The following is a 20,097-nucleotide window of genomic DNA, read 5'->3' as shown; positions in this document are numbered from 1 at the left end:
ACTACAAACACATTAAAAATGCTGTGAAGTACACATATGGAAAATGTTTGAAATAGTCAGCTGGTTATATGGTATATGAGGAAGAAACAGAATTAATATCAATGGTCTTTCATGAGATAGAAGTCATGGAGTCATACCGCACAGAAATAGGCCCTTCAACCTAACTGGTCCATGCTAACTAAAATGGTCATCTAAGCTTGTCTCATCTGTACATGATTGGTCCATAAACCTCTAAACCAGGCATTCCCAACCTTTTTATGCCATGGAGGAATACCCTAGTCTAAACATTTACCTGTCCAAGTATCTTTTCGATGCTGTTAATATAAGTGCCTTAACCACTTCTTCTGTCAGGTCATTCCATACACTGACTATCCTCACTACAGTAAAAGTTGTCCCTCAAGTTCCTATAAATCTATCCCCTCTCACCTTAAACCTATAGCCTTTAGCTCCTGATTACGCACGCCTGGGGGAAAAAAGCTATATACATTCTGAACTGGAAAAGTAAAATAAAATTGTAATATTTTAATAAAGTTAGTGGTTCTCTGATATGATAAGGTGAACTCCTGACTTCCCAATATACCTCGTTATTATCTTGCACTTTATTATTCGCCTGCAGTGCACTTTCTCTGCAACTGTTATACTTCATTCTGCATTCTTTTTTGCCTTGCTCTAATCTTATTGCACTGTGTAATGATTTGATCCAAATGAACAGTATGCAAGACAAGCTTTTCACTCTTAGCAAATATAAAACAATCCCAATTACAAGGCTATAAATGGTTTAAGTGACAAAAGGAATGATGATGCAAAAGGGGGGAAAAGCTTGTAAACAAGACTGCAGAATATATCCCTTGCCTGTAGTCCAATAAAACTAACTTCCCCAAATATGTTGGCAATGATGTTTTCCTACTTTTCATCTTATTGACAAAATAATTTAGAGAGTTAAAATTACTGTTTAAAACCTCAATATTTGTAATCTACTTTGTCTATATCCCACTTTATAGATTTCATGGCTGTTTAAAAAAAAGTTTAACTGGTTCGTTCAAAACATGAAAAAATATAAAAGGAGCAAGAACTGACCATCAGTTCTTAAGGTGCCCTGTCATTCAATACAGTTATAGTCAATCTGTCCCAGGCCTCAATGCCAGTTTCCCATAGCCCGCAATTCCCTGATCTTGCATAACATTATCTATATCCTCTTCAATTACCCAGTCCGCTCACATTTTGTGATCTATGCATAAGAACTCTGATCAACGTTATACTTTGTTCATCTGTAACCCTTTTCCATTCACCCAACAGTCTTCTTCTTATGGAATTTTCCCACATTAAACTCCACCTGCCAAATTTTAGCCTACTCTCTCAACCTATAATAAACTGTCCAAATATCATGATCATAAAATGCTCTCCCATCATTTTCAAATCATTCATAAACCTGGATCCTTATCCTTTAGTCCAGGCTATTAACATAAATCATACTTTATTGAGGAGGAAGAACTAATCCTTGGTTACAACCTTCAAACTTGTAAAAGGCATGTTCATTCAGACTTTCTATTTAATTTTGTCTAATATGCCTCCACATTATTACTTTTACTTCCTGCATTGCACTGCTGTTTGAAGATATTTCAACATAAATAGTTGGGTATCCTTTGAAGAGAATACCAGCAACAGGAGCCAGAAAACAGACATAGACCACTAATACTTGTAGCACTGCTGACCAAACAGCTGATCAAATACTAAGCATAACAGTGTTGAGTGATGGATGGAACACTGTTCCAAGAACTTCCATTTAGTTTAACTGGAAGATTTCAAAAGATCAAGAACAAATCAGAATATTGAATAATTAAGTAGTTAAGGATTAATTTTATGTAGTTAAGGATTAAGGATTAATCTTATGTTGAAGACACCGGTAACCACAAAAAAATTCAACAGAATGGAAAGTAATCATTGTCAAAAAAAAGCTTGAAGACAAACAAGCACCAGTTTATTATCCAGGACATAATTAATTTAAGATATCCAACAACTATTGTAAGTATGGCAAAATGTTCAAACATGCTGTATAAAAAAAATCAGGTGGATAGCTTTTGTAAGATATGCAGAACTCTATTAAGCATAAGGACTCTAATGTGCAACTCATTCAAATTTTGACTTAACACTTCAACTTTCTCCAAGAACATTCAACAAAAAATATGAATTCAGCTATCTGCCTGATAAACAAGTAAAAAACTGCAGGTGTTGTAAATATTTCTGTTTTTATATCAGCAAGATCTAAGTGGGTAAATTTACAAACACCACTCATAATAAGCAAACATCAACTTTCAACTTATTCAAATAGTATCCTACAGTGATATTACAGAACCCTCACCTTCTATTGCCATGCAAGCAGTCATCAGCAATCAAAATCATCAAGAATGGCACCAATTTACCGAGGGGGTTCACTGCCATTGTGATGTGGCTATATATATCCCGCCCTCCAGTACAAACGTTGGAAAAGTGCTGGGTGAGCTCTATGGCACCAGTGACCTCCAAACGACACACCCCAATAGTTTCTTTATTGTTGATGGCGACTTCAACCATCCTAACAAAAAACAATACTGCCTGAATTCTACCAGCATGTTGATTTTACTACCAGAAGTGAGAACACTTTAACCCAGTTTATACCAGCATTCCTGCAGGATACATGCTCTGACCATTTATCTATTATCCTAATTCCTGCATACAGACCACTAATTCAAACCAGATTAAAGGGAGATGAAGGCCTGCCCAGAAAGGGCAACCTCAGAATTGCAGGACTGTTTGTTCAAGAGGTGGCTACCTACAACAATCATTAACATTGTTGAGTATGCTGGATCAGTAACTGACTATATAGAGAAATGCATTAAGGACGTCACCATTATTAAACACATCGATGTGAGGGCAAATCAGAAGCCATGGCTGACAACAGAGGTCCAGACATTGCTGAGACATCAGGATGCTACCTTCAGATCAGAGGACAAGATGACACTCAGGTCAGCAAGAACTGTGCTTTCCCACACCACCAGGAAGGCAAAATGGGATTATTCATAAAGAATATACAGCCATTTCTGTGTCAACATAAACACAAAGCACATGTAGCAGGGTGTTCAGAATCAGAATCAGGTTTATTATCACTGGCATGTGTTATGGAATTTGTTAACTTAGCAGCAGCAGTTCAATGCAATACATAATATAGAAGAGAAAAAAAATTTAAAAAATAAGTAAATCAATTATAGCATATGCATATAGAACAGATTAAAAATTGTGCAAAAATCAGAAATAAATGTGAGATAGTGTTCAAGGGCTCAATGTCCATTTAGAAATTGGATGGCAGAGGGGAAGAAGCTGTTCCTGAATTGCTGAGTGAATGCCTTCAGGCTTCTGTACCTCCTACTTGATGGTCAGACCATAAGTGACAAATCCACCCTGCACATCAACAACAAGGAAACCTCTCTTCCTCTTCCTGATGGGCTGAATGCCCTTTACACACAATTTGATGCATGGAACAATGTACTGGCAAGGAACCCCAGCCCACCTTCCAGCCACCACCCCCCCCCCCCCCCCGCCAGATCAAGCACTCTAGCTGCAAATGTTATGTGGAAGCCCCTAGCCAGGGGCTTGATAACACATCCAGTTGGATGCTGAGTAACCGTGCAGCCTAACTAAGAGGTTCTAACACCTTCCTGGAATAATCTCATCGCCCATGCAGGCTTCAAGGTAGACATCATCATCCCAGTGCCCAAGAGGGTGACAGTAACTACCATCCAGTGACACTGACCTCAACAATAATAGACAATAGACAATAGGTGCAGAAGTAGACCATTCGGCCCTTCGAGCCTGCACCGCCATTTTGAGATCATGGCTGATCATCTACGATCAATACCCGGTTCCTGCCTTGTCCCCATATCCCTTGATTCCCCTATCCATAAGATACCTATCTAGCTCCTTCTTGAAAGCATCCAGAGAATTGGCCTCCACTACCTTCCAAGGCAGTGCATTCCAGACCCCCACCACTCTCTGGGGAAGAAGCTTTTCCTTAACTCTGTCCTAAATAACCTACCCCTTATTCTCAAACCATGCCCTCTGGTACTGGACTCTCCCAGCATCTGGACCATATTTCCTGCCTCTATCTTGTCCAATCCCTTAATAATCTTATATGTTTCAATCAGATCCCCTCTCAATCTCCTTAATTCCAGCGTGTACAAGCCCAGTCTCTGTAACCCCTTTGCATAAGACAGTCCAGACATCCCAGGAATTAACCTTGCGAATCTATGCTGCACTTCCTCTACAGCCAGGATGTCCTTCCTTAACCCTGGAGACCAAAACTGTACACAATACTCCAGGTGTGGTCTCACCAGGGCCCTGTACAAATGCAAGAGGATTTCCTTGCTCTTGTACTCAATTCCCTTTGCAATAAAGGCCAACATTCCATTAGCCTTCTTCACTGCCTGCTGCACTTGCTCATTCACCTTCAGTGACTGATGAACAAGGACTCCTAAATCTCTTTGTATTTCTCCCTTACCTAACTCTACACTGTTCAGATAATAATCTGCCTTCCTGTTCTTACTCCCAAAGTGGATAACCTCACACTTATTCACATTAAACGTCATCTGCCAAGTATCTGCCCACTCACCCAGCCTATCCAAGTCACCCTGAATTCTAACATCCTCATCACATGTCACACTGCCACCCAGCTTAGTATCATCAGCAAATTTGCTGATGTTATTCTCAATGCCTTCATCTAAATCGTTGATGTAAATTGTAAACAGCTGTGGTCCCAATACCGAGCCCTGTGGCACCCCACTAGTCACCACCTGCCATTCCGAGAAACACCCATTCACCGCTACCCTTTGCTTTCTATCTGCCAACCAGTTTTCTATCCATGTCAATGTCCGTCCCCCCCAATGCCATGAGCTTTGATTTTACCCACCAATCTCCTATGTGGGACCTTATCAAATGCCTTCTGAAATGCTCTGAACTGCTTTGATCAGTTGGTTATGGATCACATTAAATCTCATCTTTCTGTCACATTGGACCTTTTCCAGTTCGCTTATCACTCAAATTGCTGCATTGAATCTGTTGCTCAGCATGTCAGTATGCTGAGTATGTCAGGATGTTCAGTATGTCAAGTATGACAGGATGCTATTCATCAACTATAGCTCAGCATTTAATGCCATCATTCCCAGAACCCTGATTGAGAAGTTGCAGAACCTAGGGCTCTGTACCACCCACTACAAATGGATCCTCGACTTCCTAACCAGAAGACCACAATCTGTGCATATTGGTGATAACACATTCTCCTCGCTGACTACCAACACTGGTGCACCTCAGGGGTGTGTGCTTAGCCCACCGCTCTACTCTCTCTATTCACATGACTGCGTGGCTAGGCATAGCTCAAATACAGTCTATAAATTCGCTGATTATACAACCATTGTTGGTAGAATCTCAATGGTGATGAGAGAGTGTACAGGAGCAAGATACACCAACTAGTGGAGTGGTGTCGCAGCAACAACCTGGCACTCAACATCCGTAAGACAAAAGGGCTGATTGTGAACTTCAGTAAGGGTAAGACGTGGGAACACATACCAATCTTCAGAGAGGGATCAGAAGTGGAGAGAGTGAGCAGTTTCAAGTTTCTGGGTGTCAAGATCTCTGAGGACCTAACCTGGTCCCAACATATCAATCCAGTTATTAAAAAAAAGGCAAGACAGCGACTATACTTCATTAAGAGTTTGAAGAAATTTGGCATGTCAACAAATACACTCAAGAATTTCTATAGTTGTACAGTCGGCCCTCCTTATCCGCGAATTCCGCATCTGCAAATTCAACCAACCGCAAATCATGAAAACCCGGAAGTGCTCTTCCAGATGTACCGTGAAGAGCATTCTGACAGGCTGCATCACTGTCTGGTATGGGGGGGGGGGGGGGGGTGCAGGGAGCTACTGCACAGGGCCAAAAGAAGCTGCAGAGGGTTGTAAATTTAGTCGGCCCAATCTTGGGTACTAACCTATAAAGTGCCCAGGACATCGTCAAGCAGCACTGTCTCAGAAAGGCAGCGTCCACTATTAAGGACCTCCAGCACAGAAGGCATGCCCTTTTCTCACTGTTACCATCAGGTAGGAGGTACAGAAGCCTGAAGGCACACACTCAGCAATTCAGGAACAGCTTCTTCCCTCTGCCATCTGATTACTAAATGAACATTGAACCCTTGAACACTACCTCACGTTTTTTACTATATATTATTTTTGTTTCTGTGTACAATTTTTAATCTATTCAATATATACTGTAATTGATTTAGTTATTTTTTTTCCTTCTACATTGTGTATTGAACTACTCCTGCTCAGTTAACAAATTTCACAACACATGCACAAGAATAAACCTGATTCTGATTCTGATGATGTCATAACTTCTGCACTCCACTCCACCCTGTCCAACCTGGAAAATGAGCCTCAAACGCCAGAACTCTGCTTATCAACTTCAGCTGGGCATTTTAAATGATCATCCCTCAAGGTTGCTAGTGGGTAAACTGCCCTCAGTGGTTCTCAACATTTTTCTCTGTAACTAGATCGTAGATTTCTTGACAGAAAGACCACAGTCAATGCATCTGGCAGCAACATCTCTAGCTCCAGCACACCCCAGGGCTGCGTGTTCAGCCTACCGCTGATCATGCTACTGACGCAGGACTGTACTGCTTGAACCAGTTCAAACTGAATCAAGTTTGCTGAAACACAATACTGAATGGCGTCAATAATACCTAAAAGACAGTGAACAGGGAGATGGTAGAACAACAAGACTAAAGAGACCATTGTGGACTTTAGGAAGGTGTAAGCTGACCACTCCTCACTATACAAAGACAGCTCCTCTGTTGAGAGAGTTAAGAACACCAAGTTTCTAGGAGTGTACATAACAGATGTTCTCACCTGATCCTTCAACACCACTTCTTTAGCCAAGAAGGTACAGCAGCATCTCCCCCTCCTGAGGAGATTGAAGTGAGCAAGGCTCCAACCAACACCCCCCCCCCCCAACCATTCTAATCAAATTTTAGAGGAGCACCATTGGAAGGGTCCTGACCAGCTGCATCACCATCTCATATGGGAATTACGAGGCATCTGACTGCAAAATTCTAAAAACGTTTGCAAGGATTACTGAGAATATCATTGGGGTCTGTCTACCACCCACCCCAAGATATTTAACAGGAGCGCTGAGTACGTAGGGCCCTTAGCATTGTTAATGATCCCTCCCATTCATCCAACAATTTCTTTGACCCCATACCATCTGACAGGAGGTGCCACTGCATGAGGACAGGTTTATTAGGTTGTGAAAAAAGCTTTTTAACTTTTTCCCCACGACTTGAGACTTCTGAACTCCCTAGCACCATCCAGGTTTCATCACAAATGAAGTGCCAGTAGCATATGCTGTTTACTTCTAAATTTGTTTTGCAAGTGCATCCTACTACTTGCTAAATTATATAAAGTAATATTACTTTATGTTTTGTGTGTGAGCTGTATGAACTGTGATATGCACCTTGTTCCAGAGAAATGTTGTTTTGTTTGCCAGTATACATGAATATGGCTGAATGAATGGAACACAACTCCATGATGCTTGTACAGACTGACATAACTAGATCTTAAATTTGATCAGTTTTTATAAACACACTGAATGAAGCTGCAGTAGAAGAAATCTGCTTGTCCAGTGATGTGACAGACAACAAACGTGAGATGATCACATTCTGGGATATCTGACCAACTATACAGGGAACTTAACAATTCACAGTGAGAGAGATCAGTTAAGGGCTGAATTCACAGGAATTCCTATCAACATCTTCAAAGATGCACAAATTTCATGTCACATGCTGGTGATAATAAACCTGATTCTGAAACTGAGCCAGGAAATACAAACGAGTTCAAGAGCAAAAACAGATGAATGTATTGTAACTAAGTGTGAAATACACTACATTAGAGATGCAAGCTTCTGCAGATGTTGGAATCCAGAGCAAAGTAGTGACAGAAGAACTGAACAAGCCAGGCAGTATCTATTAAGGGAAATGGACATTAAATGTTGCAGATCGAGACACTTCAATGTGGAGTGCAATGAAATCCTTGAGAATCATCTAGTGAAGCAGATACAAATGAACAATGAATGTTCTGATGACTCTGGATGTGTACTCACTGGAGTTCAGAAGGATGAGCGGGATCTCATTAAAACTCATCAATGCTGTGAAGTCTGAATAGAGGGGACATGGGGAAGTTATTTCCATTGGTAGAGTTTCCATTTCCAAGGGCACAGAATGAAGGGGTGTTCATTTAAAACTGAGATGAGGAGGAATTACTTCAGCCAGAGGGTGGTAAATTTGTAAAACTTGTTGCCACAGAAGGTCCGTGAAGGCAAAATAATTCGGAGTATTTAAGGTAGTGCAGATCATAAATAACATTTCCTCCTTGTTTATCATTAATACCAGTATACTATATACCTCAAGGATGCGTGCTTAGTCCGCTGCTCTACTCTCTCTACATACCAAACAGTGGAGCTAGGTACAGCTCAATTGCTATCTATAAATTTGCCAGCAACTCAACTGTTGTTGGCAGAATCTCAGATGGTGACAAGGAGGAATACAGGAGTGAGATAAACTGGCTGGTTGAGTGTTGTCACAACAATAACCATGGACTCAATGTCAGTAAGACCAAGGAATTGATTGTAGACTTCAGGAAGGGAAAGTGGGGGGAACACACAGCAATCCTCATTGAGGAGACTACAGTGGAAAGGATGAGCAGTTTCCAAGTTCCAGGGTGTCAACATCTCTGAAGACCTATCTTAGGTCCAACATATTCAGATTCAGTTTATTGTCATTTAGAAACCACAAATGCAATGCAGTTAAAAAATGAGACAACGTTCCCCCAGAATGATATCACAAAAGCATATAACAAAACAGACTACACCAGAAAATCCACTTAACGTTTGGCAATCCCCAATCCATATTGACACAGTTATGAAGAAAGCACACCTGTAGCTACATTTCATTAGGACTTTGAGGAGATATAGTATGTCACCAATGACTCTAGCAAATTTCTACGGATGTTCCATAGAGCATTCTAACTGGTTGCACCACCGTCTGGTATGGAGGGGCACTACACAGGAGCAGGAAAAGCTACAGAGGGTTGCAAATTCAGCCAGCTCCATTATGGGCACCTGTCTCCCCAACATAATGGTCATCTTCAAAAGGCATTTAGGACCCACGGTCACCAAGGACTTCTTATAACTACCATCAGAGAGAAGTCAAGAACCTGAAAACACACACTAATCATTTTAGGAAACGCCTCTACCCCTCTGCCATCAGATTTCTGAATGGACAATGAACACACGTACACTACTTCACTACTTTTGCTCCTTTGCACTGTTTATAATAAGTTTTTAAAATATTTTTAAATGTTTTTAAAATATGTCTTATTGTAACTCATAGTATTTATGTACTGCACTGTAATGCTGCTGCAAAACAACCAATTTCATGTCATTTATCAGTGATATTAAATCTGATTCTGCTTTAGATTCAGAGATTGATAGGTTCTTAATTGGTAAGGGATGCAAGGGTTATAGAGAGAAGTTGGGAGAATGGGGTTGAAAATACACAGCAAGAAGTGAAACCAAATGTCAATGACATATTCTACGTACCAAAATTTTGGCTCTCCAAAATGTAGGTAGTTAATGCTGTATAGATCCATATCTTCTGTGTGCCAAGCAAAAGTAGTTTTCCACATACCAAAATACAAATAGGGCGTGTTCACACCTTCAATAGCAATCCCGCTTTCTTCTGCCACCACATCTAAAATTGTATTCAAATGACTAATATTCCACTCATCGACATCCTAGAAAAATAACACTTGAAATTAATCATATGGATGAATTCAGATTTAATACCAATCAGTCCATAAAAAGAAAAACTATTTACAAAGATTTGAGTTTAATAACAACAAGATTACCATCACTGTAAAAAATATTAGGACCTAATATCTTTTGGCAGAACTGGGTAGTATAAATACTTGTGCAAGAAACAATTCCTTTATGCAACAGTAATCAGTTACAAATTGAACCAAACAGCAGAAACAGATGCCCAGTACTCAAGTCAATGCTAGAGATTAACTATACTAGTGACAGATTGCTGTAAATATACACGAGGAAATTAAGACACAATCCAATTTATAAAAAGCAAAGGGTAGTGGGAAGTGAGCAGAAGGAGGAAACGCGGGAGGGGGATGGGGAGATTTGAGTAGGTGGTTCAGGGAGAATTCCGAGGATCAGAAGACATGATAAAAATGTCACAGACTCCAGGGGTTCACCTGAGAAAACCAAAAAGGGAAGATTGTAAGATATTAGAAACAGGAAATGGTGCCAAAGCAGAGTAATGAAGGGCACAAAGTAATGGGGGTTGAAAATGGAAAAAATGAGGAATGTACTCCTAAACCTGTTGACAATTACCTAGATATTTGACACTAAAATGCACGTACTTGACAAAATAATTAATTTTATGGTAATTTGGGAAATTAACTAAGGGAAAATAGATACAGCATAGCAACAAACATGAATCACAGTTCTTTTTTCAATAGGGTTGATGCCCAAGTAATCAATCCTCCCGGGATGAGCAAAGATAACATTAAAAAGAAATGACTCCTAGATAATTCCTCACAATACAAATAACAGTAAAGCAATAGGCTGAAAGAAAATTTCTATCAAAATACAATTCATTTAAAAAATGGAGAATAGCAATGCATTAAAAATAAATGGAAACTTTTAACATTTTAATGTAGTCACACATTTAGCTGTTCCACCTAAATAACAGAATTAGGAGCAATGGGTCCTAGACCTATTTGAATCTGCTGCATGGTTTATCAATTTGGTGGCTGATCTTCTATCTTGGCTCCTTTTTCCCCCACACCATCCTCAAATCCACTGATTCCCTTAATGTCCAGAAATCTACATTCTGCTTCTACAATCTTCAATTATAGACAATTCAAAAGAGTTACCATCTTCTGAATAAAAGAATTCTACTTATACTATTCCAATTGGCCTCTGTCTAAATTGCAGACTGTACTTCAACAATGGAAAACATCCTCCCTGTATACCTTCTGTCAATGAATGAACTGAATTCAATGAGATCATCTCTTTCCTCTAAACAGAGGCCAAGTCTACAACTCTCCTCAGATGACAAATTGGCTGCACAAGTGTACTCTTTTTAGAATCTATATATTATACTCTAGGGTGATCTTACCAAAAGCCTATATACTGAGCGCTCTCTTCTGGAATCCACAAAAATCCAGTCACCTGGCAAAGCCACTAGCGTTAAATGTCTGCTGGAACAGGACCTTTGTCTTTGATATTAGCAGGAGGTGTTTAATTGGCAGCATTCAGTTGTAGCATTAGATGTAATACAATTTAAATCTTAGTAATTTGTACTAGTAAACATTTTAATACGATTCATTTGAATTACACAGCAAAAAAGTATTAAAATTAAATTTTACCTTTGCATTTTTAATAATGTCTGGCAATAGTTAAAAATTTGTCAACAGTAGCATTTTGCACAAAGAAAATTCAGGTATTTTTGTTTCAGAAGCTGAAAATACTTAAACTACACAAAATACCACCAGAGGGCACACTAAACATTACATCTGTCTACAACTTTTGCCTGCTACATTCTGTTTCAGACTTAAACTCCTCTGGACCACTAAAGATTAATCTAATTCAAAACAAAAGCACCAGGGGAACTACTTTCTATAACTAAAGCGGAGAATGCCTTATCTCACAAAATAAAATTGACAGTCACTCAAAACATTCCTTACTTCAAAGATGGATGCAATTTTGGGTTTTGTCAATAAAGGCATAGAGTATTAAAAGTATGGATGTTCGTGTATGCAGATGTTACACAAATCTGCATAATCTCATCTTAATGAGTAGAAAATAAGTGGACATACCAGGACTAACGAACATTTTCTAAAAGGAATAAAATAAAGTCCCACACCACTACTTTCAAAAGCTACTTCCTAAGCATTCAATTCTTGAAACAACCAGCACAACCCTAATCACTAACTCAATATTGCAACGCTAAGATAACTTGGCACTATGATAGCGTTTGATTTATCTTCAGTTCTAACTGGGTTCTTTCCAGTACAAATTGTGTAAAATTGATGTTTATGTTTTTCTTTTGAATGCTGCTTGTCTGATGCTCTATACTTGTATTGCTGCTGCTGCAGGTAAGTTATCATTGTGCTTGTGCAAGCATTTCTGTTTTGATCCATGTTATGTTACTGCTTCTTAATACAACTTCATTTTTAACAACCTATGAACAACACTGTCATTGCTATATTGAGTGCTATGGTGTGTAATTAGACTGGATATTTTGGAGTCCAACAACAATGATTTACTTTGGAAATTGGGAAATGATACAATATCAGCATAGCCATAAAGTAGATGAACCCATGCAACAATGAAAGACACATGAAGGAAGCTATGGACAGCATTGTGAATGCACCCCACAAACTTCCCCCCTCCACCGGATTGACACACATGAAAAATGTCCAGAATCAGGTTTACAGTCACTGAATTTGTGAAATTTCTTTTTTTACAGCAGCAGGATAATGTAATGCATTAAAAAATTATGATGTTAAATTAAGAAATAATAAAAATATTAGAAGTGCAAAGAGTGCAAAATAATAGGGTTATGTGCATGAATTCATAGACTGTTCAAAAATCATTGACAAGTTAGCAAATGAGGGCGGGTTGATGAGTAGACAAGGATGCTGTGGAAGAATTACTGTAATCACAACAACACACTTACACATGCGGAACCATTATAGCTTGAGCAACAACACGTTACTCTAATGTGATGATTTAACTGATAATACAATATCTTGTTATTTAAGAGACTTGTGCTGATGTATTCTTAACTACTTAGGTGTTTCTTAGGCAAAGATTAATGAGCTTTAGATGTCATTTTAAGTTTTTATATTGAAACTAATGGAAATTTTTTTTATTTATGAATTTTTCTGTAATCAAACATTTTCTTAGAACACAAGTCCTTCAAAATTAAGATAAATAATACTATCAAAGGAAATTGATGCACTAAAGTAAGGGGGCAGATGCTGATTAATTGATATTGCAATAAAATTGCACAGGTAATTTTGAATTTGAACTCTTCAGTTAGGTTTCTAAAGTAGCATTCTGGCAATTCTGATCTTTCGCAAAAGGACTGTATCATTCAAAAGTCTTATAACAACAGGGTAGAAGCTGTTCTTGAGCCTAGTGGTACATGTTTTTAGGATTTTGCTACCTTCTGCCCAAAGGGTGAGGGGAGAAGAGAGAATGTTTAAGGTGGGTATGTGATTATGCTGGCTGCTTTTCTGAGGCAGCAAGAAGTATAGACTGAGTCCAATACAGGAGAGGTTGGTTTTCGTGATGTGCTGAGCTGTGTCCACAACTCTGCAATTTCTGCACAGCAGCTGCCATACCAAGCTGTGGTGCATCCATATAGGTTGCATTCCAAAGGATAATTATCAAAGTGTACTTCTCCTCCAGGCAGCCAAGAAACCAAAAAAGAAAAGAATGGCAGCACGATCATAAACACCAAAAGTTCCTCCTCCCCACACAAAAAAATGAACAAAAATGGAACAGGCACATTGAATCCCTAAATCCCCCTCCCCCGCACACAAAAAACTAGGAAGATCAGGTGAAAAACACAGAATATTAAAAAAGTACAAATCTGGAAAAAAAAGGTCTACGGTCCAAGTCCATATTCAAAATGCAGAAAACCTGGGTAACTCTCTCCAGGCACAGCAGCAGGTCTTTCCCTCTCCATAGCAGAGCAATCCCACCATGATCAAAAGGCAGTCTTCCCGCTCCGTAGTAGAGCGATCCCACCAGCGATCAAAAGGCAGGCATCTGGTGCTCATCTTCTGCATTCGCCTCTATGTCTCAATCTCCCTCATGGCGATCATCAGTGAAATGGAGCTTGCAGCTTGCAGCCTTCTCGCCACTAGGCATGCTGCTTCTGCCTCCTGGAATCCTCTCCAAGACTGCAGAGTGCTGGAACACCCAAACAATCACCAAACTGCAAATCACAGGTGTCCATGATGCGTCAATAAAAACTGGTAAGGGTCTACATGGAAATGCACAATTTCTTTAGCCAGGAAGTAGAGGCAGTGGTGAGCTTTCTTAGCTGCCATTCCCAGGTTCTATTCTAACCCATCTTATCAAAGCTAAAGAATCTCCTGTAATGTCATCTCTTCTCACCCCCAAATCTTTTCTTGGATCCCTCAGCTACAGTATATTTCATTCCATAGGGACCTCATTCAAAACGCCAGGTAACACATTCATGCTAGCAATATTCAGCTCTACATCATTACTTCCCTCAAAATTACCAATGGCTTCAAGTTTCAACAGCATTTCTGATGCTGAATATTGGATAAAGTTCTCATATTCCAATTAAATATTGCATACATCCAAAAAAATTGTTGTTGAGCCCTACCATAAAGAGAAAAAATAAGGAGCAAAAATTATCCTATTAAAAGAGAACATCTTCAAAGAATAATTTTTTTTTGCCCTATAGTTCCAAACAGGAAAAAAAATAATACAGAGATCATTCAATCTACTACAAGGTACACATCTTATCAGATGAGAAATTCTATCGGCGGTGCATTGCTTTTTAGATTCCACTTAATGTTACAATGTCTAAATTCAACGTTGCTAACAGTTTGAATAAAACATAACAAGAACAGTTCAACGTATCCAGGTGCAATTATTCACCACAAGAACAGATGTGCAAAACCAAGTGGTAAAGTACGTTATATCATACTTGCAATGAAGTTAGTGCTGTGTTACATACAATTCAAACTAACTCAAACTGCAACAAGTGAAGCTGCAAACAATTAATTTGAAAATAAGCAATACAGTGGATTCAGGTTAATTGTGCTATCTGTTAATCAGGGCGGCTGCTAATTTGGGAAAATTCTTAAAGAACTAAAACTATTTGAGAAAATTGCCAGGATTCCCTTTATTTATTTGGAACACTATGCACTTAATTGGGGCAGGAGAATTAGCAACAGTCACATGCACAATAGTCATGTGGCTATTGGACACTGCACCGTACTTAGAGCAAATGGTTTTAAGATAGCGTCAATGGCATGCATTTCTGTTCAAAAAGTAGTGATTTTTGTCACTGACAGTTGTCAAGAAATAAACACCAAGGTAATTCAGAACTGTTTTGATCACTGCGGTTTCAAGCATTCAGGCTTGCAGATGCCAGAAATGGCCAGGAATGAAAATGAAACGCTTCCACTACTTTAACAAGTTTAACAACAAGTTAAAAACTATGAAGAATTTGAAGGCATCAACCATCATTTTGAAAGTTATAATGAAAATTAAGGTATGGAAAATGCCATCATCAAAAACAATGTAAGCAGGTGTCTACACTGATTTTATTCATTTAGTCAATCAAGGCTGCCAACACTGGATCAATTCCTCCATTGATAACTTTAGGACTAATACACTGTTTTATAGTACTGTATTGATAGTGCTCTCATTTGTTCTGTATTTCATTTAAATACATAATTTATTACTCAATTTGTCTTTTTAATAGCTTTTTAACTATTTCCATGAAATTTGACTAATTGGGGCAGCCACGTAATTGAGCCAAAAAGTACCAGTTCCTATGTGTCCCACTCAACTGGAATCCACTGCATATTGTACTATTTATTTCTGTCAATATTTCTTAGGAAGCTGGGTAAGAGATTTACCAAAATGTATTGAAGTTCTTTCAACATCTAGAGATCCCATTTCATAGGCACTTCCCCACACAAGGTACCACACAATGACAAATGGTATTTTTCATTCTCAGAAATCTGGCTGCTTAGTTTTTTTTTTAAAGAAGCAGAAAACTATTAGTTTTCTATCCAGACTAGGTAGTTCATCAATGATTCAAGAGTTACAGATGTAACTCTTAACAACATCAAACAAGGTGCTCAAAAGCTGAAAGATCTAAAAGTACATAAGACCAGACCAGATGAACTGCACCCTAGGGTTCTGAAAGAGGTAACAGTAGAGATTGTGTAGGCATTAGTAGAGATCTTTTAAATATCATTGGACTCTGGCATGGTTCCAAAGGACTGGAAAATTGCAAACATTACTCCACTCTTTAAGAAAGAATGGAAGCAGCAGAAAGGAAATTATAGACCAATTAGCCTGACCTCAGTGGTTGGGAAGATATTGGACTCAATTGTTAGGTATGAGTTTATGGAGTACTTGGTGACACAGGACAAGACAAGACAAAGTCAGCATGATTTCCTTAAGGGAAAATCTCGCCTGATGAACCTGTTGGAATTTTCTGAGGAGATTAGAAGTACAATAGATAAAGGGATGCAGTAGTGTTGTACATTTGGAATTTCAGAAGGCCTTTGTGGTGCCTTACAAGAGGCTGCTTACCAAATTAAGATCCATGGTATTACCGGAAAGTTATAAGCATGGTTAGAGCATTAGCTGATTTGTAGGATGCAGCAAGTGGGAATAAAAAGATAATTTTCTGGTTTTCTGCCAGTGACTAGTGGTGTTCCTCAGAGTTCAGTGTTAGAACCACTTCTTTTTATTTTGTACATCAATGATTTAAATGATGGAATAGATGGCTTTGGTGCCAAGTTTGCAGATGATACAAAGATTAGTGCAGGGACAGGTAGTGTAGAGGAAACAGGAAAGCTGCATAAGGACTTAGACAGATTAGGAGAATGGGTAAGAAAGTGGTAAATGAAATACAATGTTGGAAAATGCATGGTCATGCACTTTGGTAGTAGAAATAAATATGCAGGGAGTTTTCCAAATGGAGAGAAAACCCAAAAATCTGAGATACAAAGGGACTTTGTATCCATTGGACAAGACATCGGATGCACAGCAACTCTGGTAGGGTCTGCAAGACATTACTTCCTACAAAGCGAAACCCGATAGCATGAATGGCAGCGATGCTTCACTACCAGATGAACTCAATGCCTTCTATGCATGTTTCGAAAGGGAGAACACAACTACAGCTGTAAAGATCCCTGCTGCACCTGATGACCCTGTGATCTCCATCTCAGAGACTGATGTTAGGCTGTCTTTAAAGAGAGTGAACCCTCCTCACAAGGCGAAAGGTCCTGATGGAGTACCTGGTAAGGCTATGAAAACCTGTGCCAACCAACTGGCAGGAGTATTCAAGGACATTTTCAACTGCTCACTGCTATGGGAAGAAATTCCCACTTACTACAAAAAGACAACAATTATACCAGTGCCTAAGAATAATAATGTGGGCTGCCTTAATGACTATCACCCAGTAGTACTCAAATCAACACTGATGAAGTGCTTTGAGAGGTTGATCATAACTAGACTGAACTCCTGCCACAGCAAGGACCTGAACCCATTGCAATTTGCCTATTGCCACAATAGGTCAATGGCAGACACAATCTCTATGGCTCCCTACATGGCTTTAGACTACCTAGACAACAGAAACACCTACGTCAGGATGCTGTTCATCAAATATAGTTCAGCATTTAACACCATCATTCCCACAATCCCGATTGAGAAGTTACAGAACCTGGGCCTCTGTACCTTGGATCCTCGACTTCCTAACCAGAAGACCACAATCTGTGCAAATTGGTGATAACATATCCTCCTTGCTGATGATCAACACGGGCACACCTCAGGGGTGTGTGCTTAGCCCACTGCTCTAATCTCTCTCTATTCCCATGACTGTGTGGCTAGGCATAGCTCAAATACCACCTATAAATTTGCTGATGATACAACCATTGTTGGTAGAATCTTGATGGTGACAAGATGGCATACAGGGGTGAGATATTCCAATTATTGGCGTGGTGCCAATCTGGCACTCAACATCAGTAAAACAAAAGAGCTGATTGTGGATTTCAGGAAGGATAAGATGAAGGAACACATACCAATCCTCATAAAGGGATCAGAAGTGGAGAGAATGAGCAGCTTCAAGTCCCTGTGTGTCAAGATCTCTGAGGATCTAACCTGGTCCCAATATATCGACGTAGTTATAAAGAAGGCAAGACAGTGGCTATACTTTATTAGGTGTTTGAAGAGATTTGGCATGTCAATAAATACACTCAAAAACTTCTATAGTTGTACCGTGGAGGGCATTTTGACAGGCTGCATCACTGTCTGGGATGGAGGGGCTACTGCATAGGACTGAAAGAAGCTGCAGAATGTTGTAAATCTAGTCAGCTCCATCTTGGGTACTAGCTTACAAAGTACCCAGAACATCTTTAGGGAGCAGTGTCTCAGAAAGGCAGCGTCCATTATTAAAGACCTCCAGCACCCAGGGCATGCCCTTTTCTCATTGTTACCATCAGATAGGAGATATAGAAGCCTAAAAGCACACTTTTAGCAATTCAGGAACAGCTTCTTCCCCGCTGCCATCCGATTCCTACACGGATATTGAATCTTTGGACACTACCTTACTTTTTTTTAATATACACTATTTCTGTTTTTGCATGCTTTTTAATCTATTCAATATATGTAATTGATTTACTTGTTTATTAGTTTTTTTTCTCTCTGCTAAATTATGTATTGCATTGAACTGCTGCTGCTAAGTTAACAAATTACAGGTCACATACCGGTGATAATAAACCTGATTCTGTTTCTGACTTGAGAGTCCTTGTGCAGAACACTCTAAAAGTTAACTTGCAGGTTGAATCGGAGGTGAGGAAGGCAAATGCAATGTTAGCATTCATTTCAAGAGGTCGAAAATATAAGAGCAGGGTTGTAATGCTAAGGCTTTGTAAGGGATTAGTGAGGTCTCGCCTTAAGTACTGTGAACAGTTTTAGGCTCCAGATCTACTAAGAGTACAGGTGGAAAGGATATTTGCCATGGTGGAGGAGTCTAGGACAAGAGGGCACAGTCTCAGGATAGAGGGTTGTCCATTTAAAACAGAGATACTGAGAAATTTCTTTAGCCAGAGGGTGGTAAATTTGTGATATTTGTTACAACAGGCAGCTTTGAAGGCCAGGTCGCTGGGTGTATTTAAGTCGGAGATTGAAAGTTCTTGATTGACCATGGCATCAAAGGTTAAGGGAAGAAGGCCGAAGAGTGGGTCTAAGGAAGGGGAAAAAAAGATCAACCATAGTTGAATGGTAAAGCAGACTCAATGGGCCAAATGACCTAATTCTGCTCCTATGTCTTATAGTCTAATGTGACATAACAAAATGTCCTAAGGCATTTCAAAGTAAGATTAGCAAACAAGACTGGGTACTGATTCACAAAAGGAAATATTAGGGCAGATTATCAAAAGCTTGGTTAGAGTTTTTATAGAACATCTTGGAGGGAATGAGCTCTGGGGTTTTGGGCTATTATAAGTGAATGCAAAGCTACCAATGGTGAAACCAGTATACAGTATGTTGGATGATCAAGAAACGAGAACCTAAGACATGTAGGTACGTCACGAGATATTTAAGATGGCAAAGATTGAAGAAAAAGAAAGGATCAGATCATAGTTGAATCTGAATCTCAGTGATATTTTTAAAACTAAGGAGCTGATTAAATGGGAACAAATGTAGAGACCTGTGCAAGTTAGGGCAGTAAGAGCAGAATTTTGGTCTCAAAATCACATTGAGTATAATAAGGAAAACTGGCCAGGAGTTCCTAACCCAACCTGATTCCATCTGCCCGCCACCCACAAACTTAACCCACTGGGTCCATCACCTCCCACTATTGTTCCCATTTGCCATGTCTCTTAGATACATGGTTCCACTCACCACCTTTCCTTTTTTTAAAATCAGATTCCATAATCGCAAGCCCTTTGTTGTATCCACTACACAATCTGTCACTTTTACTGCCCTTCCAAGCCCCCATCTGACTCTATTTGCCAATCAACCCTTCCTCACCTGCACTCCTGCCTCAGCCATTCCTTTCACTTCTTTATATGAGCTATATCTCCCCTTTAGACACTTACTCCTGAAGCAGGATCTCCACCTGAAAAGCCAACTTGCTGCCTGACCCACAGAGTTCATCTATCAATTTGTTTTTTGATTCCAATTTAATTGATACCATATATTTAGTGCCCACGG

General features: G+C 39.4%; 1 protein-coding gene across 8 annotated transcripts in view; it reads right to left on the bottom strand.

The window, feature by feature from the left end:
- The window catches only part of LOC132396772 (lysine-specific demethylase 4C-like), a 379,800-nt gene that overhangs the window by 339,471 nt on the left and 20,232 nt on the right, over window positions 1–20,097 (bottom strand). For all 8 annotated transcript variants that reach the window (XR_009513110.1, XM_059974646.1, XM_059974645.1 and 5 more), the window contains exon 5: window positions 9,676–9,869. Coding sequence is in view for 7 of the 8 variants with exons in the window: in XM_059974646.1 (XP_059830629.1) it covers window positions 9,676–9,869 (194 nt within the window). In the remaining variant the exon portion in view is untranslated. The remainder of the gene's footprint in view (window positions 1–9,675; window positions 9,870–20,097) is intronic.

The sequence above is a fragment of the Hypanus sabinus genome, chromosome 7 (assembly GCF_030144855.1).
Source record: "Hypanus sabinus isolate sHypSab1 chromosome 7, sHypSab1.hap1, whole genome shotgun sequence".
Taxonomy (NCBI): Eukaryota; Metazoa; Chordata; class Chondrichthyes; order Myliobatiformes; family Dasyatidae; genus Hypanus; species Hypanus sabinus.
Note: the sequence above shows the minus strand (reverse complement) of the source record. Positions and strands in the feature narration are given on the sequence as shown.